The 26,413-nt window shown below is 39.0% G+C and overlaps 1 protein-coding gene across 6 annotated transcripts in view; it reads right to left on the minus strand.

Annotated features, from left to right (window-relative positions):
- TAB2 (TGF-beta activated kinase 1 (MAP3K7) binding protein 2) overlaps nucleotides 1-26,413 on the minus strand; it is a 78,094-nt gene that overhangs the window by 21,995 nt on the left and 29,686 nt on the right. For 4 of the 6 annotated variants that reach the window (XM_060205355.1, XM_060205357.1, XM_060205353.1 and 1 more), the window contains exons 2-4: nucleotides 24,993-25,141; nucleotides 10,780-10,969; nucleotides 1,853-3,350 (exon numbers count right to left, since the gene is read on the minus strand). In XM_060205355.1, the coding sequence (XP_060061338.1) occupies nucleotides 1,853-3,350; nucleotides 10,780-10,881 (1,600 nt within the window). In that variant the 5' untranslated portion in view covers nucleotides 10,882-10,969; nucleotides 24,993-25,141. The remainder of the gene's footprint in view (nucleotides 1-1,852; nucleotides 3,351-10,779; nucleotides 10,970-24,992; nucleotides 25,142-26,413) is intronic. The other 2 variants (XM_060205354.1, XM_060205356.1) reach the window with 2 other exon arrangements.

Below are 26,413 nucleotides of genomic sequence, written 5' to 3' on the forward strand. Positions count from 1 at the left end.
CATGCCTATTAAACACTCAAATGGAGATGTTAAGAAGCTCACTTAAAAACAAAACAAAACTGGCTTGCAGTGGGTTAAGTGCACATGGTGCAAAGTGCAAGGACCTGTGTAAGGATCTTGGTTCGAGCACCCGGTTCCCCACCTGCAGGGGGATCGCTTCACAAGAGGTGAAGCAGGTCTGCAGGTGTCTATCTTTCTCTCTCCCTCTTTCTTTCCCTCCTCTCTCCACTTCTCTCTGTCCTACCCAACAACAATGACAGCAATAACAACAAAGATAAACAAGGGCAACAAAAGGGGAAAAAGTAGCCTCTAGGAGCAGTGGATTCAAAGTGCAGGCACCAAGCCCCAGCAATAACCCTGGAGGCAAAAAAAAAAAAAAAAAAAAAGGCTTGAAATCCAGAGACTAGATTAACTCCAGGCTAGAGCTACAAAAAAAGTTTAGCATTAAAAGATATTTAAAGTTATGAGATCACATGGGTGATAGTGCAGACAGAAAAGAAGTTTAAGGATTAGAATTTGATTTTCTTTGGAAAAAATTAAAATAACAAAGAAGTGAGCACTCAGAAAGATGGGGGAGGATTTAGCAAAGGATAAAAAGAGAGTGACTTTCACCATTCAGAGACTCTAACAGAAAAAATATGGGCTGGGTCCTGGACACTTCTAGTTTTGAAAGTTCCATAGCAGATTATGGACTCTCAAAGTACCACAGCCCAACTTGAATTGAGAATCACCAGAACATAACCATTTAAAATTTGAAATAAGCCTCAGAGGAGACAGCATAATGGTTATGCATCATTCAGTGTCTCTTGCACTACTAGAACCCAGAGCTGAGCAGTGCTCTGGTTAAAAAGAAAGAAAAAAGAAAGAAAGAAAAGAAAGAAGAAGAAAAAAAAACCACCAACCACTAAAATAACCAGGGCTTTCTAAGAAACTTCACAGTAAAATCATTCTTTTTAAAACATTTTTAGAAGGACAAGTGGTACTAGCAGTTGTAAGGGCTACAAGCTGCATGGGGGTGATGGTTAAGAATATTTTTCAGCCTACAACAATTTGTTAAGGATGCAAAGACAACCAAGATATGTTGTTTAACCAAAAGACAATCTATAACTTGTCAAGATACAAGAAAAGAAACCTTTATCCTCTATATCTTCTGAATACATTTAAACTTCCTATGAAGATTAGTCAAGGGGACAAATATAATGTATGACAAATTGCCTTTTCTTAGGCTAATACATACATATGTAAACAAGCTAATATCAACTAGCCTATTTCAAAAAAGTGTGAGATCAATTTAAAACTAATATTCATAATTCCAAATAAAGTGAAGAGTTGTATTAATTGATGCTTAAGGGAGACTGAGTTAGATAAGTATCAAGAACAAAATTCAGATTTCTCTGAATTATTCTAGGACCTACAGCAATTTAGACTGACAGAAAATAAGGAACAGTGTTGCACTAGAAGGATGAAAAGAATTCTTCTGGTTAAAGAAGAAAGCGGACTTCCTGTGTTAACAACTCAGCTAAGTAATCTTGGTCAGCCAACCAGTGTTCTTAAAATGTGTCTTTACGAATTTTTATTTGCAGCAAATTAAAAGGGCAAACAATATCACTGTAGGCAAAAGAGTAAACACAAAGTAATGAACATTAAAAGAAATCAGAGTTCTAACTGGCTCTCTCAAACTTCCAAGTTCACAATAACACAAATGAAATTCTCTGGATAGCAATATATGGGGCAACATCTAAAAGATACATTAGTAAGGCTTAACAATCATTTCTGCAGAGAAACCAAATGTTCACCAATAAACCCAGCACAGCAGCATAGAAAACAGTCCCAGCGTCAGTGTTATCATTACCTTGTGTGTAGGCAGCATCATCAGAGCCCATACTCAATTTCCGTGCTTCACTTATTCTGTCCACATGTGCTAAAGCAGGGTCTGTGAACTGCTGAATGTTCTCTGTTTCTACATAATGATCAGGGTGGTTTAAAAGATTTGTAAGTTCAAAGGTAGGGGACACCACCCCTGGTGAGACGGCAGGGGGTTTGTTGGGAGAAACTGTGATTTTGAAAGTGTATTTTGTGTTGGGCTGTGTGACCACCACTCGAGGAGAAGTTGCAGAGTTATTGCCCAAGGCTCGACTTTTGGGAGGGTGGTGATGAATGAAGGCAGGGCCCATGCTCACTTGCCCAGACATATTCCTGGAGGCAGCAGATGCTCCAGGGTTTGTGGAAATGAAGAGGGTAGGTTGATTCCGCATGACCTGGTCATCTCCGGTGGTGGCATTAGCTGAAATATAGACCTTAGGTTGGCTACGGGATATCATCTCATCCGTATTTGGGGGACTGGCAGCTATGTAAACAGTGGGTTGATTTCTATTTAAGGTCTGGCTATTGACTGAAGAGGAAGTATTAGAGGTTCGAGGACCAGAAGGTCGTAATTTTGAAGAACTGTTTCTTTGTGGAGGTTCAAGTTTGATCTCAATCTGGTTTTTTCGAGGTCCTGTTGAAATATTCTGAATGTTATACTGGCTATGGGCAGAAGACTGTGAGCTACCAGATGAGTGAACTGTTGGTGGCTGTGGAGTAGTAGGTGAACTGATGGGCATATAGACATGAGAGGTCTGGTGGCCTTGCTGATTTGGCTGCTGGGCTGAGGTATGTGACAGAGGATTAGATGCAGGATAAGTAGTCCAGGGACCAGGCTGTGAAGGCTGATAGACTTGTTGAGGGTTCATGGGATTAAACTGAGAAACCCAGCCAGAATGCTGCTGTGTTTGTCGAGTTGTACCACTAGGAGTTGTAATATAAGGCCTAATATAGATTGAATTTCCCTGTGGACTGTTAAGTACAGGTGGAGGTACACCATGGATGTGCAAAGAAGTAGGAGTATTACGACCAGTCTGGATATTTGGGGCTAAAGTTACCATTATGGGATTAAATCTGGGAGTCTGAGAAAGGTTAGATGTTCCTTTGCTGCCTAAGTGAAATCCAAGATGTGGTGCTGAATTTGAAGCACCAGATGTACTGGAAATTCCAAAAACATTGAAGCCTTGGGGGACTTGAGCTGGGGCTGTCTGTGGCTCCTGCTGGAACAGTTCATTATTGGACTGACCACCTTGAAGGTGTCCATCACTAATGCTGTGGGTCAGAGTCCTACTTCCATTCATTCTATTTCCTTCTCTTCCATGGTGGTAAACATTCTGTGACTGCAAGTCCAAGTTGAGAGAAGTCATGTGATTGCGTAGACCTGAAATTCCAGAATCATCCGAAAAATTCAAGTCTCCTTCACCATAAAGGTATCTTGTACTCTCCTGAGAGAGAACAGCACAACAAGCATCCAGATTATTGTTATTCTGTAAAAGCAAATAAAAAAAGGTTGATGTTAACTGCCAGAAGTTAATGCTTACAATTATATTACTATAAATTACGATGTAATCAATAAGTGATTAATATAGGTGTAACAGATAGCTGGATCTTTGGGGGACTTTTCTTCTTCCCTTTGGAGTATGTATTTTTAAATTTATGTACAAAGAGCTGCTGCCACTGTTTCTGCTATAATGTAGCTGTCTGGGGTGACCAAGTCAAGGAAGTCGCCTAATCTCCTCTGAATACTGTCAGAAACATACGCGGCACATGCTGAAGAAATCTTTCTCATTCGGACTGTATTTTCAGGGAAGATAATGTCTGACTGAGCAGAAGTGGCAAGAATGGGAACTCTATATTTTCTTGAATGGTTCCATCAGAATTGCTGGTGATTTATTTCACTTTCTTCAATGCAAGGCGAAGGAGAAGACCAATGTTCTGCAGATGGCACCAGAATCCACAGATGCTCAAACTTCTTATGTAAAATGACACACTATCTGCTATTACTTACATATCTATATACTTTAAACCATTTGGATTCCGTACAATACCTAACACCATGTAAATGCTATGTGCAAATAGTTCTTACACTAAATTGTCTAAACAACGTGCCAAGGAAAGAATGCTGTTATGTGTTCAGCACAGATGCGATCACTTCACTGTAGGCACATCTTCCACCTGTAGTTGGTTGAACCCAGAGATGTAGAACTTGCACTTACAGAGGGTCAGGTATAACAATGTATAAATATTTCGCACATTCAAGTTCTATACAAATTCTATTAAAACAATGACATTTAACATTCTCCTTTATACTGAAAACAGTTCTAAACTTCATAACAACGTCATTTCAATGATTTAATTCCTCCTCTTGTGTAAAAGACTCCAAATGTGTAGACATATATGAACGCATACAATATACACGTGTGTGTGTATATCTATATCTATATCTATATCTATATCTATATCTATATCTATATATACATATATATATATGACATATGCTTAAAGCAGACTCCAAAGCAGCAAGCAAATCTACTCCTGAAACATTAAAATAATAAAAGGAAACTCCCCAATGAGATTGTTGTTTCTAAAGAATTCTCAAAAGAGACTAATCATCGCTCACTAATTAGTCATAAAAATGTCTACTGAACACCCTACGTGTGCATAATACTGTGTAAGGCTGTCTAAGGCCAGGGATCAATAACACGACCCCCAAAGGAAATTGCAATTCAAGTTAAGATTTTGAAAAGGTAACATTACTAAAACATGAGTAAGTATCAAATTGAGTGAATATGGGCTGTAAAAGATACTGTTAGTAAGGAGGGTATGGTCGTCTGGGCTTCAGGGAATATACATGTAGGACAGGGAAAGGAAAAGAAAATCTCTGTGAAGAGAGTATCATGGGTAAGACAGTCATGAATAGAACAAATATAACTGGAGTTAATATTGTGGAACACGTTTTCACAAAAATAGATTAAGATTAGATATTGAAAATTCAAGTGCACTCGAGTCTGGCTATTATAGGCAAAGCAGAAAGTCAAAGAAAATGACTGAATACAGAAGGGAAGAAACAATGGTGTTTTGCAAAGGCAAGTCTACTGATACTTAAGATAAAAGAACAGAGGGGAAAATTGACTACTTAGAAGTCTTGAAATAACTCGACTATGGAAACAAATGATGAACAGCTACAAATTATTAATTAACATAATATGATTATAAGAGTAAAAGAATACAGAGACTCTAAGAGTAGGAGAATAATAGAAAGAGAATAGATTCAGACATAGAAAAGATGAATAATCAAGTTAAAATGTCTATAGGTAGTTGCCAAGAGATAAAATCTTACTAGACAAAATTGAACTGAAAAGACATCTTGGGGGCCTGGTGGGGGCACACCTGGTTAAGTGCACATGTTACAATGAGCGTTACAATGAGCGCTACAACGAGCAAGGACCTGGCTTCGAGGTCCCGGCCCCCACTGCAGGGAAACTTTTGTGAGTGGGGAAGCAGGACTGAAAGTGTCTTTCTGTCTTTCTCCCTCTCTACCTCCCCTCTACTCTCAATTTCTAGCTGTCTCTATCCAATAAATAAAGTTAAAAATAAATAATAATAATAAAAAGAGTATGTTGAAATCTTGTTAAGAAATGACAGTTCATGTCCCAGAACCACACCTCTCCAGAGCCCTACCCTACTAGGGAAGGACAGAAACAGACTGGGGATATGAGTCAACCTGCCAGTATCCATGTCCAGCAGAGAAGCAATTACAGAAGTCAGATCTCCTACCTTCTGCATCCCATAAAGAATTTTGGGATGCAATTTCCTCTCGTATTCCCAGAGAGGAATAAAGAATAGGGAAGCTTCCAAGGGAGGGGATGGGACATAGAACTCTGGTGCTGGGAACTGTGTGGAATTTTACCCATCATCTTACAATCTTGTTAGTCATTATTAAATCACTAGTGATAAAAAAAATTAAAAAGAAATGACAGCTCTTTAAAAAAAAATTTATTATCTTTATTTGCTAGAGACAGCCAGAATCACAAAGAAAGGGGAAATAGAGGGGGAGACAGAGAGACACCTGTAGCACTGCTTCATCACTTGTGAAACTTTCCTCCTACAAGTGAAGACTGGGGGCTTGAACCTGGGTCTCTGTGCATAATTAACGTGCACTCAACCAGGTGTGCCAGCACCGGCCCCCATTAAATTGTCGTTCTTACATCAGTAACATCTCCCCTAATAAAGTGATCTAAAAAAAAAAAAAAGATAGTTCACATTTTTGAGCAGGTAACACAAAAGAAAATGTTAGTAAAACAAGGTTTGATTTTTTCTTCCCCACAACTGAGTTTGAATCTTTCTTGCCATAAAAACTTCTTAGCTTACTCATAACTTTGAATAAAAATTTGTCAAGTAAAAATTTTAAATTCATCAAATCTTCATCAACTATTTACTCCTCAGAACTTATCTTTTATCAAAGCTAGTTGGGGCTTTTGTTTCAAGTTAACATTACTGTAATTCCTAGGAAATTCTCCCTTCTAAGTCAAAGCTCAAAAAGGCCCTCATTTCTTATCTTTTGCCAACATTTCCAATTAAATCTTGTATTTCCTAACAAACCCAGTCCCATCTTCCTTTTTGAAAGCCAGTGCTCATATTTAGAAAGCCTTTCTCCTTAATTCTCTTGAGCTCTCAAAAACCCCTTCAGTTCTTCAATTTCTGATTACTTAATATTTTCTAGTCTGAGCTATGCCATAACCCATAAGCTCTTGGGTGACTTACCCTTTAGAAGACACCATTCTCTACCAGCAAAATGTACTTACAGGGACATTTTAAGGCTGTAAGTAGGATAAGCATAAATGTACTTTGAGGGTCAGGTGGTAGGACACGTGGCAGAGCAAACACATGACAGTGTGCAAACACTAGGGTTCAAGCCCCTGGTCCCCAACTATAGAGGGCAAGTTTCACAAGTGGTGAAGCAGTGCTGCAGGTGTCTCTCTGTCTCTTTCTCTTTCTCTACTACCTTCTCTCTCAAGTTTTCTTTGTCTCTAAAATAAAATGAAATAAATGTATTTTAATCACTTTATTTGACTTACAAAGCATGCAAAAGAATCAAAGAGTAGCACTTCATCTCACAGTCCACGGAAGTCAACACAAAATGAATCATAGACTTAGTTATTAGAATAGAAATCATAAAATGCTAGAAGAAAATAGTCACAGAATATTCCATGAAGTCTGCTGCTTTGGAAATGTCTTCAAAGACATGAATGCAACAGTGTGAAAAGCCAAAGCAAAAGTGAGAGAGAGAGAGAGAGAGAGAGAGAGAGAACAAAAACAGAACAACAGAATTACACCAAATATAGAGCTTCTCTACAGCAAAAGGAAACAAAAGCAAAACAGTAAGAGCAAAATTTCACATGATACACGTCAAACAAAGGGCGAGTAACTAAAATCTATAACAAACGCATGAAACTTAGCCACACACACACACACACGCACACGCACACACACCCCAAACAACTTCATTAAAAAGTGGGGACAAGATATAAATAAAATCTTCACCAAAGAGAAAATATTCAGATGGCCACTAGACATGAAATAAATGTTCAAAGTTACAGGGTATCAAAGAAACCTAAACAAAGACAAGAATTAGATATTACCTCATGTAAAAGAAAAGGCCAGAAACAAGTGCTGGCAAGGGTGTACGGAAAAAGGAACTCTTCCACATGCTGGTGGGAATGGCTTAGCTCCTGTGGGAAGCAGCTTGGAGATTACTCAAAATATTAAGTGACATACAATATAACCCAGCAACTCCTTTCCTAAGAAGCTACCCAAATACAAAAACACATAAAGAGAAAAAACACATAAAGAGATCTATGCATACCTCTGTTCATCACACAGGTATTATCTGTAATAGCTCAAATTTGGAAACAATCTAAATGTTCAACAAAAGATGAGTGATTAAATAAGTTGTGGTATATGTACACACACACACACACACACACACAGGAATATATTCGCCTGTAATAAATAATGAAATCTTTTTGGCTACAATTTGGATACAGCTTGAAGGAATCATGTTAAATGAAGTAAGTCAGGAGAACAGATAATCTCACTCATAGGTGGAATTCAGGAGGAAGCTGGCTTTCTCCTCTTTCACCTCTCCCAGCTCACATTCCTTGCTACAAAGTTTATTACTTGTATGTCCGGAATGACTATCAGCTCAGTCCATCAGAGTGCAGTCTAGCTCACAGGCAGTTTGTAAGCAAAACAGACTTCTTACTGGATACCCAAAGACAACTGAAAAACAATCTATTTTCTATGTATAAATTGAAAACATGATTAAATTATATTTTTCAAGAATAGGCAGTTCATTTATACAAATCACCAACAGTATGGTAAGATGCACCCTGAGAAGTTTCATTCTATTTTTTTTTTTCTAAGAATGAGATAAACAGTGGTCTGGGAGGTGGCGCAGTGGATAAAGCATCGGACTCTCAAGCATGAGGTCCTGAGTTCAATCCCTGGCAGCACATGTACCAGAGTGATGTCTGGTTCTCTCTCCTCCTATCTTTTTCACAAATATATAAATAAAATCTTAAAAAAGAAAAAAAAAAAAAGAATGAGAGAAACTCTCAGGGAGAGCTAGAGAGAGAAGGAGTGGGAGAGGGAGGAAAAAAAGTACTAATTTACCATCCATAGAGTTCTACCTGTTTTGTCTTTGTTGCTCTCATGCTGTTCCAGGAAATAAACTCAGGGCTTTACCCATCGAAGCTCAACTACTGGGCTATCTCCCTGGCCCCTAATTTTGCTGCTAATCCTTTGGGTATTTCATTATGCAGACAGGGGCAAATACATAGAATTATACATATCCTCTCTGCTATCAATGACATATACTTCTGTTTTATTTTCTTAACTTAGTTTGTCCTGAGTATCACACAGATTATAAAAATCTTTATTTCTTTATAAAACATTTTAAATATTCTATAAAAGGCTCTCTGTTATACTCTTAGTTAAAGGTACTTAAAATTCTCTACAGCTATGTTACTAGGAAAAGTGTTTTGGACAGTTCTTTCAATACCAAGCCATAAACTTTTAAAGAAGAAATAATTGGGTTTTTTTCTTTTTTTCTTTATTGGAGGATTAATGATTTACAGTCAACAGTAAAATACAATAGTTTGTACATGCATAACTTTTCCATATAACAATAATAATTGTTTTTAGTAAAAAAATATTCACTTTAGGGATTTGGGCGGTAGCACAGCGAGTTAAGCTCACATGGTGTGAAGCACAAAAACCAGCGTTAAGGATGCTGGTTCAAGTCCCCAGCTCCCCACTTGCAGGGGAGTCGCTTCACAAGCGGTGAAACAGGTCTGCAGGTGTCTTTCTCTCCCCCTCTCTATCTTCCCCTCCACTCTCCATTTCTCTCTGTCCTATCCAACAACTACGACATCAATAACAACAACAATAATAACCACAACAATAAAAAACAAGGGCAAGAGAAGGGAAAATAAATATAAAAAAATTTACTTTATTGGGGAAATGCTGATTTACAGGATTGTTTTGTTACACATCTCCACAGACAGGTACCAGTACACCTCACCCTCTGCTAAAGAATTATTCTCTTTCACTCCAGCATCGCTAACAAGAATTGCACACACAGGTTGCATAGGGTGGTGATTTAATATATGTGTAACAGTGAAATGATCACCACAACCACATCAATACATTCACCACCTCATAAGGTCAACATCAAAACTTATTCCATATGTCCTAAACACTATACTTTAGAAAGAACCAGGAATGTTCACAGAATCCTGGTCAACTGAGGAAGATTACATTAGCATAGGGTGTAAGGAGGGTGTACAGGGCTACAAAAAGCAGGATTCCAGATTCTAGATCTCATATGCCCTAGTCAAGGTACACTGACTTTTCTGAAGGGCGCAGGGAACTTCCAGTCATTAGGTTTAAAAGCAAGAAAACATACAATAAGTCCTGTGTTTAGAAAGACATTTTGGGGCCGGGGAGGCGGCTCAACATAGGTGGCAAGTCTGCCTTGCATGTATGTAACCCTGGATTCAATCCCCATAAAATCCTACATAAAAGCAAGAAAGAAAAAGAAAAAAAAACCACTCTAATTGGCAGAGCAGTTTTTTGATCTTCCTCTCCAAACAACAAAAGACAAAACAAAATAAACTCACAAAAATCACCTCCCACCCCCCTGCCTGGAAAAAACAACAACAACAAACAAACCCAAACAAACTTAAAACACTTTGTCAGAAGTAAGGACAGACTGAAGAGACCAAAGTTGGAGGAGACCAAAATCTAGCAGACCAATTAAATGAAGAGGTAGAGAGTGATGCTATTAAGTATATGTATAGACCGTTTTTAGAAATTTCATGTAATTTTAAATTCAAAAACATTTGTTATGAGTAAACATATATGAGCCAAAATTTCATTTTATCTGTTTCAGCAAGCTGAAAAACTGTTTCTGATAAAGATTTCCAGTTTAATCAACTGAGAAGGCACATCTATCACTAAATACAGAGAAAGCACATTACTTGCCAATTCTGCTTAGGCTGCCCGTTCAGAATTAGAATCCAAGACTCCTTACTCCTCACTGTCCTATGAATAACTGGAAAACTTAAATGTTCTACTGGCAAAATGAGAGAAGGGAAAATGAAATAAGATTTAAATATGGACCATGGACCCATGCTTTATAGTGAGAGCTCATTTAAGTCTCACGTCTACTTTCTAAGGTAGGTATTGTCCATATTAAGACTCAAAACAGTCTGTAAAAGTCCACTTGATTACTATACGTAGAAGCTCATCTCTTCCACATAGCAAACGAGTCCTACCAAGAAGATAACTTACAAGAGTTTTCTTCTGATACCATGTCTGTATTACTAAATGCAGAAATCATTGAACACTGACCTGTAACATGCACCTGGAAACAACAACTTCAGGTACTTCAGGGAATTTTTGTCGCAGGTCATGTAAAACCTGAAAATCAATTTGGTGGCTTCCTTGGGCCATTCGTATATTGCCTGATCAGGACTATTGTACAGTAGGCGATTCTAGGCCTTAGTGGAAATAGTACTCATCTCTTCTGTCCAAGCATTTTCTGTGAAAGAAAAAAAAAAAAGAGTTTTAATGAAAACTGATTATAGAATGATTATTTTTGTGGATTTGAAATTTCAGCACAAAGTCCCTTTAGTCCCTAACATTTCATATACATTAGATATTTATGCCTCTAAAGTTTTCTATATATTTGCACTGCACTGTCATTTCAGTTTATAACTCCTGATGGTAAACTTTTAGACTAATTCATATGTATTTGTATGCTTTATAATGACAATGCCAGAAGACATTCAAATAATGAATTACTGTGAAGGCTGTTTTCTTTTATTCTTCTAAAAACGAAAAACAAAGAACATTACTGCTTTCTGACCTCTTGATGATTAACAAACACTCTGAGGTATATAACCTCATTTATTTAAAATCCTTAAATTCTGGACCCTGAAACGGCTTGAGTCTATAACTGACTTTGCCTGGCTTATTTAGAAAATATCTATATAATTCAATGAATATAGAATTTGATATTTGGTCTTACTGTACAGATATATTTAATATTTAAACAGGCCATACATTCAGCTCCAGGAGTTCAGTAGTGTATTACTCTATTAAAAAAACAACAACAATTTTTCTGTTGCTAGTAAATTAGTATTTAAAAAATATCAATGCTTGAGTTGCAAACTGAGAATCTGATTTAATTGGTAGATTTAAAAAAGTTCCTAAAGTGGTTCTTGTGTATGGTTAAAATTGAGATTGACCTATCTTAGTTTTATTCTTAATGTTTCCTTTTTTTAGATTTTTATTTATAAAATGGACATATTGACAAGACCATAGGATATGAGGGGTACATTTCCACACAATTCCCACCACTAGAACTCCATATCCAATCCCCTCCTATTCTTTATCCCTCTGGGAGTGTGGACCCAGGATCACTATGGGGTGCAGAAGGTGGAAGGTCTGGCTTCTGTAATTGCTTCCCCGCTGAACATGGGCATTGACAGGTAGATCCATACTCCCAGCCTCTCTCTCTCTTTCCTTAGTGGGGCAGGGATCTGGGGAGGTATTCTTAATATTTCTAATGTATGCCATGTTTATTTTTGAAATCCCTTTAGGATATAAATCATGTAAATATATTAAACTGCCTTTGCTTAACACTTAAAGTATACTCCATTTATAAATTTAACAGTACAAATCTCTTTAAAACAATTATCTTTAGCATCTCTCGCACCCTCACTAACAGTGAGTCACTAGACTACATGAAAATAGCAATTAGATCTGCAGTGTTGTTCATTACTGGGTATACAGCACTTTGCAGTTTTCTGCATAACAGTAAATTATATTTAGTTGTGATAGAAATTCTGAGTCCGAGATAGAATAAAGGCTCATGTAGACATCATAGATAGTAAAACATTTCAGCTTATTATCATTTGACTAAACTGTACTTATTTCCTTTGTCTATAAGACTTCAGCTTAGCCATATCTCATGGGTAAAAGTTCAGCTGAACTTGGTTCTTTGCATTATAATATCCCAAATATATTTTGATGTACAGACGCCCAGTTTTGGTGCTCACAGTAGTGCCTCTACAAACGGGTTCCAGGAGCAAAGAGGACAAGTACTGGAAGGTAGGAAATGATGTCTGAACAGAATCTAGGGGCTGCTCGAGTGCTGTTTACTTTACTCACTAAGTTCCCTTGACTAGCTACTCCCCCTATAAACTCATTTCTCTACTCCTTCCATCTTTGGGGCCAGAACTCCTCGACAAAATTGTTTATACTCAAGTGTCTTCATTTCCACCTTCAAATCCTGAATTTTATAGCCTCAGCCACCCTACACAGTTTTTCTATGAAACTATACTTAGCAAAGCCTCACATCGTCAGAGAGCTTCAAGTTGTTAAGCCTAACTTTGGGCACTCAGCTCCCATCTGGGCAGACCTCTCCAACCCCTCCCGTACTACTTAGACAATTTTCTCACTTTGGCTATGGCGATGTGTATTTTTCTGGTTTTCTCCCAACTGCTGGCAGCTCCTTTCTAGTTTTGTCAGATCTGTTTCCTTTTCTGGACTTTTCAATGCTGGTGAGCTACAGAACTCAGATCTAGTTTCTCAACCACATCTACATCCCCTTCAAAGTCACCCCATCCAAACACACATTAAACAGAAGCTTTGTGATTTCTACCTTCAACCCCAATGGAGTTCTTTCCCTTGAGTTCCTGATTAATATAGCCAGCTGCCTTAAAATCACACGGGTATTTAAGTTTCACCTCAAACTCAGGATACATAAAACTGAATTCTATTTTTCTTCTTCATCCAAACCAAGTTTTTCCTTTTTTTTTTTTTTTTGTCATCTAGTCAATGACGATGTATCTATCTAGTTGACCCTGCTGTCACACCCCATTTATTTAGCTCATCATCAAGACCTGTTGATTATATCTCAGAAAAATACCTGGATCTGACCACCTTTCCCCATTTTTATCCAAGCCACCACCAGAATTCACCCAGACTACGTCTGCAAAGGTCTCCTTACTGCCCTCACTCTTCACTGCACTCTACCTCCACTTTAAAGAACAGAGAGACCTTCATGAACCGTAAATCAGAGCAATTGTTCCTCCTTGCTTACAGTCCCATAACACAAGGATCTAGGCTAACTACCACTTCTTGAAACTTCATCTCCCATCAGTCGCTTTGTTGTCTCAGTTCTGGTAGGGACTGTGAACTTGCAGCTCTTTCTGACTAGAACAAGCTTTCCCCTTAAGATTCTTGTATGGCTCCCTCTCTTCACTAAGACTAGTGACCAAATGTCACTTCCATTATCTCCAATTAAAACGTCACGTGTCTGTCTACAAGTAGACCTCTCCCCCATCACTTCTCCACACCCTGCTTTACCTTCACAGCAATTACAAATAAATATCTAACATCTGCCAGTCTGACTATCTCTGTATCTCCACGGTTAGGCCAAGGATGCAGGATGAAACCAAGATTTTACTGCATAGCATCTTCATGTTTCTTTGCTTCCTTCCAAAAATACATTTAAAATTACAACTATTTCAAGGCAGAAAGAGAAATAGGGTGTGCACACTGAAGGTGAGCAGAAGGGGACAGCATGGAGGGAACTTTCATTTTCAAGAGATTTAACCAGACGGCAGGCTGCATTCGATTTGTGCAGCTATAAACCTGGACTGAACAAATGCAGTCTCGGTGTAACCATAAGAACTAAAAACCTAGGAAATGAACCACAGAGAGGACAGAAGTCCAAACTCTATGTAGGCATGCTGCTTATACTGCTGGCTCCAAAATTATGGCACGTGTTGCAGGGTAACAGAATTATGTTCAGAAAAAAGTACGTTATTTGGTGGCTTTTGTCATCAGGTGGATGTCACAGAGAGAAAATGTATACACAGCTCTGCATGCCTAGGCTACATGCAGAGATCACCACATTGTGTGGTTGGGTGTCACTAAAACATTACTTGGTACATGGCCATATATGAGAGAGTTGAAGCAGCCAGGTCAAGCCTATAATAACTGAACACTGAATAACTGAATATCCCAGAATTTGAAGGCTGAGCTCAGACAAGTTACTGGCCTGCAAAAATCAAATAAGCAAGCAAGCTATCAAACCAGCCAAAATGCGTAGCAATATTCATTGGAGGAGCACAGGATGTTGAGTCTCAATAGACCATGCCAGCCTATACTCATACAGATATGTGCAGTAAGAAACAGGAATAACCCACTTTCAAGAGAAAAGACAACAAAGGGATGCCAAGTCCAAGGTGACATAGATGCTAGGTTAGCACATAAAATGATTCATTCGAAAGCTGCTATCTTAATTATGAACAAAGATGTAAAAGGCAAATATGAGTCTCTCAGGAAAGAGAAAGAAACGCAACTAAACCAACAAAAAACAAGACAAAAAAAAACCCCAAGTGCAAACTGAGATGTCTAAAAAAAACTGCACATCAGATGGACGTGCAGACTGGAAATAATAAAAGTCAGTGAATGTGAAGAGAAAGCAGTAAATTGCTTCACCCTGAAGGATGGAGGAAAAACATTACTGTGGCCTTAGGCATGAAAGTCTCCCCCAACCCCCCATAACCATTACTGCTCTATGCCCAGTCTTGTTATTCTAAAAGCAAACAAACAAACAAAAAAACAAGCAACTCCCCAAACTTCACCATACAAAGAAGAACTGATAGCACTAAGAATAGTTGGAAGGCCAGGTGGTGGCGCCTGTGTACGTTAGCATGCACTAGGGCCTGAGGGGTGGGGGTGGGGACAGCTTCATGGGCAGTGAAGTGGTGCTATGCTATGGGTGTCTGTCTCTCTTTCTCTTCCTCTATCTCTCCCATCCCTTCCAAGTTCTTTGTCTCTATCCAATAAAAAGTAAACAACAAAGAATCGTTTAAGGATGCGATGTATGTAGCAATTTAAATCAGGTCTTGAAACCTTTCACCTCCCTATTAAGATTTCAGAATTACAACAGAACAATATATAATCTTACTACCTAAGTACACATACTTATCTGATATACTTTTTACAGTAATAAAATATGCATTTGTTGAGAGAAGGAAAGAACCAGACTCACTCTGACATATGCAGTCAGTGTTGGGGACAGAATATTGGAGCTCATGCTTCAAGTCCAACTCTTTTTTTTAAATTGTCTTTATTTATTGGATTGAGACAGCCAAAAATCAAGAGGGGAAGGGCAGATAGAGAGGGAGAGAGACAGAGACACACATGCAGCCCTGCTTCACCACTTGTGAATTGTGAAGCTTTCCCCCTACGGGTGGGGTCTGAAGGCTCAAACCCAGGTCCTCGGACACTGTGACATGCACTCAACCAGGTGTGCCACCACCACCCGGCTCATCAAGTCCAACTCTCTACATGGCATCACTCCCTGCAGAGTCAAGACCCAACTCTAAGGAAAGATGTACTTAAAAAAAAATTTTTTTTTAATCTTTTATTTACTGGATAGAGACAGCCAGAAATCAGAGGGTAGGGGGAGACAGAGCGGGAGAAAGAGAGACACCTGCAGCTCTCTGCTTCAGCACTTGCAAAGCTTACCCCCTGCAGGTGGGGACTGGGGCTCTAACCCAAGTCCCTGAGCATTGTAACGTGTGCTCCACCAGGTGCGCCACCACCTGGCCCCCCCCAAAAAAAATATATATATATATATATATATTATATATATATATTTATTCCCTTTTTGTTGCCCTTGTTTTATTGTTGTAATTATTATTATTGTTGTTGTTGTTGATGATGCTTTTGTTGTTGAATAGGACAGAGAGAAATCGGAAGAGATGGGGAAGACAGAATGGAGGAGAGAAAGATAGACACCTGCAGACTTGCTTCACCTGAAGCAAGTCCCCTGCAGGTGGGGAGCTGGGGGCTTGAACCGGGATCCTTAAGCTGGTCCTTGTGCTTTGTGCCACCTGCGCTTAACCCGCTGCGCTACCACCCTACTGGAAAGATGAACTTTTTAAATGGAAACACTGCTTAGCTCTAGTTTATAGTGGTGTCGGGGATTAAAATCTGGGACTTCCTGAGTCTCAGGCATGAAAGTCTTTTTCAAAAGCATTATGTTATTTCCCTGGTCCGTCCGTTCTTTCTCCCTCCTTTCTTTCTCTTTCTCCATTTTTCTCTTCCTTTCTTTTTCTTTCTTTCTCAGAGCCTCATGATTGCAAGCCTGGGCACTGTCCCTTGAGCTAACTCCCGTCACCACATTATTGATATATTATATAAATATCTTTATTAACTTTTAAAAAATTTTTATATTTATTTTCCCTTTTGTTGCCCTTGCTTTTATTTTATTTTATTGTTGTTGTTATTGATGCCGTTGTTGTTAGACAGGACAGAGAGAAATGGAGAGAGGAGGGGAAGATAGAGAGGTGGAGAGAAAGACACCTGCAGACCTACCTCACCACTTGTGACACCCCTGCAGGTGGGGAGCTGGGGCTCGAACTGGGATCCTTATGCTGCTTCTTGCACTTTGCGCCATGTGCGCTTAACCTGCTGTGTTACTGCCCGACTCCCTACATAAATATCTTATGTGCCGGCCAGGTAATAGTTCAAGATAACTTTTAACAGTAAATCATTGGAGATTTATTTATTTATTGTCGTCACTGGGGCTTAGGTGCTCTAGGTCAACATTTTTTCAAATAGAGACAGAGGGAGAGAGAGATAGAGAAAGAGGCAAGAGACACCACAGTAACGACACTTTCCCCAGTGCAGTAGGGCAGGTACTCCTGCCAGAGCTAGAAGTTCTCTTTCTTGAACCATGTTATAATTCTACTAAAGGAAAGAAGCACCCTTCCAATAGCAACATATTCTTTTCATAAGAATTCTTTTAAAAAATATTTATTTTATTTATTTATTCCCTTTTGTTGCCCTTGTTGTTTTATTGTTGTAGTTATTATTATTGTTGTTGTCGCTGTTGGATAGGACAGAGAGAAATGGAGAGAGGAGGGGAAGACAGAGAGGAGGAGAGAAAGACAGACACCTGCAGACCTGCTTCACCGCCTGTGAAGCGACTCCCCTGCAGGTGGGGAGCCGGGGTTCGAACCGGGATCCTTATGCCGGTCCTTGCGCTTTGCGCCACCTGCACTTAACCCGCTGTGCTACAGCCCGACTCCCTTTTCATAAGAATTTAAATGCAAGAATTACAGCCACACAACTAAAACCTAAAACTCAACACCGCCTCTTAAGTTTAAGAAAAGATATAATTATAATCCATCTACAGCTATAATGCCAAATCATTTAACAAATATACTCTACTAAGAATACTACTGCCTGGCTCTCAAAACACTGAAACAGCCAGTTCTTTGCAAAAATTAAATAACAGAAACATACCAAATCAGTCTTTTAAAATGATACTTTAGGGGAGTTGGGCGGTAGCGCAGCAGGTTAAGTGCAGGTGGCGCGAAGCGCAAGGTTCGGGCGTAAGATCCCAGTTCAAGCCCCTGGCTCCCCACCTGCATGGGGGGTTGCATTACAAGTGGTGAAGCAGGTCTGTAGGTGTCTATCTTTCTCTCCCCCTTTATGTCTTCTCCTCTCTCCATGTCTCTGTCCTAACAACAATGACATCAATAATAATAATAATATCTACAATAAAAAAAGGTAACAAAAGGGAAAATAAAGAAATAAATATAAAAAATGTTACTTTAAGTTAATTGTAACATTTGGAGCAAAAGATTATGCTAGGAGACTATGAATTTCTCACCTTTACTAACCTGTGATAATTTCCTTTCTAAAGAAAACAGCGAGGGCAGGGTAGATAGCATAATGGTTATGCAGAGACTCTCAAGCCTGCACCACCATAAGACAGGAGCTGAGCAGTACTCTGGTAAAATAAAGAAAAATTTAAAAAAGAAAACAGCAAACATTAATTGCTAAGTAGTAACAGTGACAATTCTAACTCATCAAAAGCAAACACCCCCATCATCTTATTTAATGCACTGCCTGAAGTCCAAGAATATCAACTGCTTCTTATGATTAAAAGGCTTACCAGTTACAAGTTCTTCTAAAAGGAATGTGCAAGTCAGTCATATTTGGCAATTTATGAATTGTGGTTTTGTGGTGAGTGCTACCATTTTCTAAAGATTAAGAAGAGTGCAATAAATCTGAGACTAGATTGTTAAGATTCACCAAAACATATTATATAACTACCTTGTATGTTTTTTCCAATTCCTACCTCATTATTTTTCAATATGTTAGGGCTTTAAGATGGAAACAAAGTTACCTTTCAGTGCCCTTTTGTATTGCATTTTTTTGGACAATCCATTAAGTGCATAAATATTTTTAAAGAAAAACCAGAGGAGAAAGTAAAACAAACGCACTTAAGCAGTTTTCATCTTATATCAATAGCACAGCTTTTGGAATGAATAACTCAACCGTGCAGAACTGTAATAATTTGGTTAAAACGTTATGTCCATGTCTAGCTTCTCCTCTGCCAAGTAGGAAAGTCATGCTGTAGGTAACTAACTCTCTTTCTCCCTCTTTATCTCCCCCTTTCCTTCTCAATTCTCTGTCCTAGCAGTAAAACAAACATTTAAAAATATTTATATATGAAAGTGATGATCTATTTAACATTCTGATTTATGAGCTATTCTCTAATGTATTATTTTTACCTATTCTCACATGTACTATGTATGTGTATTTTTTAAATTTTTTAAAAATATTTATTTTCTCTTTTGTTGCTCATTGTTTTTCATTGTTGTTGTAGTTACTATTATTGTCGCCGTTGTTAGATAGAACAGAGAGAAATGGAGAGAGGAGGGGAAGACAGAGGGGGAGAGAAAGATAAGACACCTGCAGACCTGCTTCACCACCTGTGAAGCAACTCCCCTGCAGGTGGGGAGCCGGGGGCTCGAACCGGGATCTTTATGCTTTGCACCACCTGCGTTTAACCGGCTGCGCTATTTTGCATAATCATCATGCTGTCTCCTAAGCCCTGTATGTCTATTTTCTTACTCGATAAACATCCGCTGTGTGTTTGTTACTTATTATGTACTGTAATAAACTGGGTGCTAAACTCCTTTTGGGTGCTGATTTTTTAAATCAAAAACTTGTGAAGTGCACAGGTGCTCACATTTTAGAGACAGTATCAGTAATGCATAGGAGTAGAAGATGAACATATCAACATGTAAGTGTATTAACTCAGTTGTTAGAGTTGCAGAGGGGCAAGAAGGAGAGACCAGTCAATTCTGAGGGAAGGAGAGGTGACACCTAAGCCGGGTCATGGGGAAAAAAATGTCACTAGGTGGACAGGTGAGAAAGTAGATGCCGGTCCTAAGCTGCTGCCCAGGGATACACTTAACATATTGAAACAACAAGGACATTTTGGGAAACCACAAGTGCCTGGCTACAGTTGAGGTGAAGAGAGTGATACTTATTTATTCTTAGGAGACCCATTTTTTATAACAGAAAGAAAGGCTGAGAGAGGGGGAAGGGGCAGGGTGAGACATCGCCCAGAGACCGCTGCTCAGCTCTGGTATAAGGAAATGCTAGGATTTCAAGCTGAAGTCCCTGGAGCTGCAGGCATGCAAGTTGACACCCTAACAGGCTGAGCTATCTCTCTGGTGGGAGAGTGAGCCTACGAGAGAAAATATGTGATAAAATACAAGGGTAGGTGAAGGCACATAATTGAAGATCTTAACCGTCCTCCCTGCCACCATACATGCCTCATTCAACAGGCTAGCAAAAACAATATTCCTCTCACTTTCTCCATTCAGATAATTGGTCTATGATGCTTCAGGCTGTGCTAAGCAACATGTGTCAGGTATTCTAAGTTAATTTTGGTTAAAGACTATTTTTTTGTTGTTGTTTTTGCAGTGCCAGGGCCTTGTAAATTTGTGATTTTTTTTTTTTTGCCTCCAGGGTTATTGCTGGGGCTCGGTGCCTGCACCACAAATCCACTGCTCTTGGAAGCCATTTTCTCCCCTTTTGTTGCCCTTGTTGTTTTAGCATTGTTGTGGTCATTACTATTATTGTTGCTGTCATTGTTGGATAGGAAAGAGAGAAATTGAGGGAGGAGGGGAAGACAGAGGGGAAGAGAAAGATAGATACCTGCAGACCTGCTTTACCACTTGTGAAGCTACTCCTCTGTAGGTGGAGAGCTGGGGGCTTGAACCGGGATCCTTATGCCAAATTTGTGATTTTTTATATTACATATCCACTTTCTTTCAGAAAGGAGAAAACAAAAGATATAACTCCACCATCTGTGGTATTTCCCCCAATGACAAGGTGCTCCTATAGGGGCCTGAGCCTGGGCCCTTCCTAATGCCAAGACAAGTGATTCTACTCAGGGAGCTATCTCCCAGTCCTGAGACTGTCTTTACTATAATTTCTATACGGGTTAAACCTAATATGCTTAGTTACAATTAATGGTTTGTTAATATCCTTAATACTGTGTCATTTAAGGCCCTGATATAAGAGTTGTTTTTCTAAATTTGCTGCAATGAGAAAATTTAAAAGAGTTGGGAGGTAGTGCAGTGGGTTAAGCGCAGGTGGCGCAAAGCGTAAGGACCGGCATAAGGATCCAGGTTTGAGGCCCCGGCTCCCCACCTGCAGGGGAGTCGCTTCACAAACGGTGAAGCAGGTCTGCAGGTGTCTATCTTTCTCTCTCCCTTTCTCTCCATTTCTCTCTGTCCTATCCAACAACAATGACAACAATAATAACTACAAGAATAAAAAACAAGGGCAATCAAAGGGAATAAATAAATATTTAAAAAACTTTACTTATTTTTTAAAGATAACAGTGGAAATTACGGCCAGCTTGGTTATTAGCCAAGTGCATAATGAACTCAGTAGCTGAATTTGTCAAATCCTTTTACACACTGCTACCCACATTGGTTTGAAGAAAACTGGAGTCTGGTACAAGCTTGAAAACTTTAAGTTTCTTTATAGAGTATTTCATGAACAACTACATGACTTGGAGCAATAAGCTAAGATTGAAGCAAATAAATTTTTAGGAAAATTAAATCCTACTGAAGACAGAAACAAAATATAAACCAAGGTACTAAGAGATAATAGAAGCAACTGAAGATACCAGGGAATTTTTTTTTTTTTTTTTTTTGGTGTTATGAGAAATAGAGAATTGAGGAAAGTACCCTGTGGGGTTGCGCAGGTCCCTGCTGAAGGGTATGCATGCATTTAGCAGCCTTCATTCTCTGGACTGATTTAGAGCGAGACACTGCAATGGTGGTCAAAAAGAAGAGGTGCCTGAAATTCAGGAGTTGAGGAAAGGCAGGTGAAACTCTATAAAGGTTGTGAGCACAGCCATTACAGAGAAATGATAAAATTCTTACAGGGTTGTCACATACAAGTATTTATATTGGGGGAGATGCCATAAAAGATCACAGTAACTAAACATCAGGATTTTTGGCTACGGTATAACAGGGGAGTAAGAAAAGGTGGGAAACTTTCAGTTAAAAATGTAGATTCTGGGGAAGGAGGTAAAGGGATGGGATGGAGGGGCTTTGGAGTCCTGGCTCTAGGTTGGGGGAGCGAGTGTTTTGCAGACAACTGTCACAGGAGATGAGAGGTTGTACCTATCTGTCAACAACTATACTGTAAACCACCACCACCACTACCCTCGCCCAACACCAACATAAAGTGGGGGAGAATTCCAGATTCCAGATAATGTGAGATGCACATCTAGGAAAACTGTTTTAGTCTGAAACTTTTTGTAGAAATGCCCCACTTTGTGATGTGCCTTCATTCTTGAGAGTCAATCCACAACTGTCTGTTCTGTGCCAAGCAATGTGCTCTAAAAATGCAAAAGAGGGGTAAGAAATAGCTCCTACTTTTGAAAAGATTATAATCTAACAGAATTAAGATTTATACTAGACTTGCAATAACATACTATCGGTTGGTTACCTCACTCTGTCTTCCCCATAGTAAGCACAGAAGATAACTGCTTTATCTTTGCAGTCAAAGAGAATCACGGGCAGATCTATTAAGAGATAATAGGCACAGGCCCACTAAATCAGTAGCAGCAGATCAACACTGAAAGCTAGCAGGGGTCAGCAGGGCTCTACTCACCATCCCCTGCTAGGGCCATCAGTTATAAGGTGGGCTGAATGAAACCTGTTACTAGTAATAAAGCAAAGTCTTTCTCGCTACACAAATTAAATCAATTAATCTAAAAACAACAGCAGCAATATTCAAGGGTGGCTACTCAGTGTACATAACTAAATGCAACTTGAATGTCCGTCAGTGCAAACAGCACAGTGTCTTCAGCATGAGCAAGCGGTCTTCAGAACTGTCTAAGAGAAATGGGCTGCAGACAGTAGGAAAGAATTTTACTATTACCACCTTAATATTCCCTCTCCACCGGGGACCCCACCAGTACCTGTATAGAGATACTTTTCTCTGAGTGTAACTAGCAGAGTTACCCTGCTTTAAGTTTGTATAAGTGCTTAATATGCATTATTTCAGTTACTTCTCACAACATTTCTGAAGGATTAAATAAGAAATTGCAGGCAAAGCTCTTTACACCTAGAGCCTATGTGTACTGTAGGTACTGTCCTTCTGGAAATATCTCTAATGTCATTAGGTCAACTCTCCATTGCAGTAAACTTCTCAAAAGACCCAATGACTTGTGTGCATCAATGCTAAGCGATCTTCAATAGATGCTCTTTCTGATTTAGGTCTCGGTCATTCATGTGACATCTGAAAGTAGGTATGACAATTCCATGTCCTATGATACCTCTAACTTCTAGGCACAATGGGCTGCTCCCAATTTATATGCTGCCATTTCCACAACTTAGAAATACCCGTTACTACAGTTAAAAAAGAAAACAAACCCAAAACTATCTATCCATTAGGTTGGCAGAAATAGTGTCGCTTTTCCCATGACATTGATTCTCTCGATATATTGCTTGAACCTCTAGTAAGACACTCTTTTTAGTGTTATCTGTAAGTAGGATAGCTGCAAGATTTATTCATTTTTGCACCCCTCCCCTCCTAGTGTTTTTTATTCACAATTTGTACTCAATAATGTAGACAAAATTAACCATTACTAACTGTCAAGGATAACTAAAGAGACATGAGATGTAATTTTCTCTTTAATTCCTCTGTCAAGTCACCTAACAGTAGTAACGATCCTACCACAAATCTGCTAGGAGCTCCCTTTCCAGTCTAATTCAGTACTCATACTTCTTCCAATACCGAACAGTGTGGCACACAATCAGTGGCTGAATGCTGATGGGCTTGGCTGACATCAAGTTCATAATGCATTAGCACCGGAAGAGAGAGGACCAAGAGACAGCCCACCCGAGAGCCTACTTTGGTAAGGGTATGATTCAGATTCAAGCCTGGCCCTGACTCACTGGAGGAAGCTTCTGTGCTCTGGTGTCTTTCCCTCTCTCTTTAGTTCTCTCTGTGTTTGTTATTTTCTATTTGAAAAAGTCAGCTTAGAACAGTTATGTCTGATGATGACAAAACAATCTGGAGGAAGAAATGTATATAGCAGAAAGTAGACTACTAGGCTCATCTTTTATAGTTGCGATTGCAATATAAAGTTCCTCTGTTCAATTTTGGATAATCTCCAGCCTATCGGGCTTTTACTTTCAAGTGACATGTATGGTTTCTATCCACTTAGTAAAGAAATTTACCTTTTATGATTTCTTTTTAAAAATTTATTTATTTATTTACTCACTTACTTATTATTGGACAGAGGCAGAGAGGAAGAGAGGGGGAGGGACAGATAGGGAGGGGAGGAGACAGGAGACACCCTCAGCCCTGCTTTATCACTCATGAAGCTTTCCTCCTGCAAGTGGGGTCCAGGGGCTTGAACCCAGGTCCTTATGCACTATAATGTGAGTGCTTAACCAGGTACCCCATTGCTTGGGTCTTTGTGTGGTTTATTTAAAGGAATCAAGTAAAAATATAGCAGCTATCAGTTAGTACTTATATTTAAAGCAGTTAATTTCTCCAAGTGACAGCGTCACATATCACATTATTTGGCTCTATCCAGAAATCTTATGTATGACTTCCAGTGACATTTGTTTAGTTTTGAATGTGTGGGATGAGTCCTGGCCTTCATGCCTGGGAAGAGTGCATTCTACCATTAAGTCACAAATAGGTCCCTGACTTCTCTACTACTAAATAATCAATGAACTCTTAGTGTGAAGGTATTTATAGTATGAAATAGCTGAGACTCTTTACTAGCTTTGTTTAATACCCTGTACTTCTTGTATATTGAAAGGGATTTTTTTTTTTTTAAATGAGAGAAGAGAGTGACCGACCACAGCACCAAAGCTTCCTTCAATGCAGTAGGGGACTGGGCGTGTACCATTTACAAGGCTTACTTCAGAAGCATTTCAAATTTATTTTTCTTAGATTGTTTTTTGCATTAGTTTGCTACAACTAGCAAACAAGTTAAATCAGAAATAGTCAGGCAAAAATAAAGTGTGTGTTAAAGTCAACACTAGCCGCACACTGCCTAATGTTAGGGTTGTGACCGGACTTCAAAGCAAGATGGTCACGACTCTTGAATGTGAAGTTGTGGTTATTATAGCTATCACAGTAAGGCAGCTACACAGGCTAAGCTGCTGGTGCCATGGGCTTTAGCATACCTGGAAACAGAAAAATTCAAATTGTGGCTGTTCTTGATTGGACCATTGCCATTTTTGCAGCTTACAATCTTTTAATTAAGTAACTGCAGTGAGCTCATCTCTACTGGATACTTCTTTTCCAGGGCAGGTCCAGGAACTGGGTCTGGAGCCTTGAAAGCAGAAGAGAAACTAGAGTAAACTAGAGGTAGGCAGAACAAGAAACCTCACCAGATAACATTATAAGATCTAACAGCAGTGATGTTGTCCCCAATGTCTCTCACATAAAATATTCTCAAGTTCATAAAGGGTTTCAAGTTATAAGCCACCAGAGGATGCTACTTGTATTTCTAAAACCATTGCCTTCATCTACTCAACTCCAATCTGAATTCCCAATTCTAGAAATTGAGCCAGTAATTTCTACGAAATTTCTAAAGGCTTTTAGCAACAAACTATTCAGTATGGGACCACAGAGCATAACAGAAAAAGAACAACAACAACGAAATCATTTCCATTGGTAAAACTGGAACTGCAAAGCTCTCGTTTTCAGGTCACTTTGCTTTTTTTCTTTCCCTATCTTATTTCCAATCATCTTCTAACTGCTCCCATAGTTTCCTGCAAGCAACTCTCAGAGGTTTCTTAAGAAATGCTTTAGATTCATCCAAGCATTGAGTTGAATTTCAACTTCCAATTTTTAAAAATGCTGGTAATTCTTAAAGAGGGAGGCAAGGAACAGCTCATAAGATGTGGTTCTTAACCACACTGGAAATTTTCTTTTTCCATTACCAAAATAGATTCAAATGCTTTTCTTTTTAATTTGTTAGGCCCATTAAAAAAGAAAAAAACTGAACTACAAAGGTTATAGAAATACTAAAATATCAAAAAAAAAAAAAAAAACCAACCAAACTGTCTCTGAGATTTTGTAAAAACTTGAATGGTTATCCAAGGGAAGGGTGGGAGGGCAGAGCAATTTTGGTGGCGAGTATAATGAATTGTACACACATGTCATTATTGTAAACCAGTTAAATCAATAATCATGTAAAAAAATAAAACGTATTTTGCCACCAGGGTTATCACTGGGCTCTGTGACTACATGATTTCATGGATTCTGATGAACCTACACACATTCATTCTCTCTCTCTTCCCCCCCTCCCCCCCCCGAGGATAAGGCAGAGGGCCAAGAAAGAGAGACGTAGTCAGACACACCATAGTACTACTTTACTGCTCAAAAAGCGTTTCCCAGTGCAGGTGGTCTCATGTGATGGTCAGGGGATTGAACTACAAAACATATTTTTAAGATCTTTTGTATTAGTTAGATCATCAAGACTTGGACACAACACCCTTATGCTTGGTGAGTTGGTACCCTTTGAAGTTTCTCTCAGAAGTTAATTCCAAGAGGTATCAAAATAAATTGAATTCCTTCATGTTGAAAGACTGTAAGAATT

The sequence above is a fragment of the Erinaceus europaeus genome, chromosome 13 (assembly GCF_950295315.1).
Source record: "Erinaceus europaeus chromosome 13, mEriEur2.1, whole genome shotgun sequence".
Lineage (NCBI taxonomy): Eukaryota > Metazoa > Chordata > Mammalia > Eulipotyphla > Erinaceidae > Erinaceus > Erinaceus europaeus.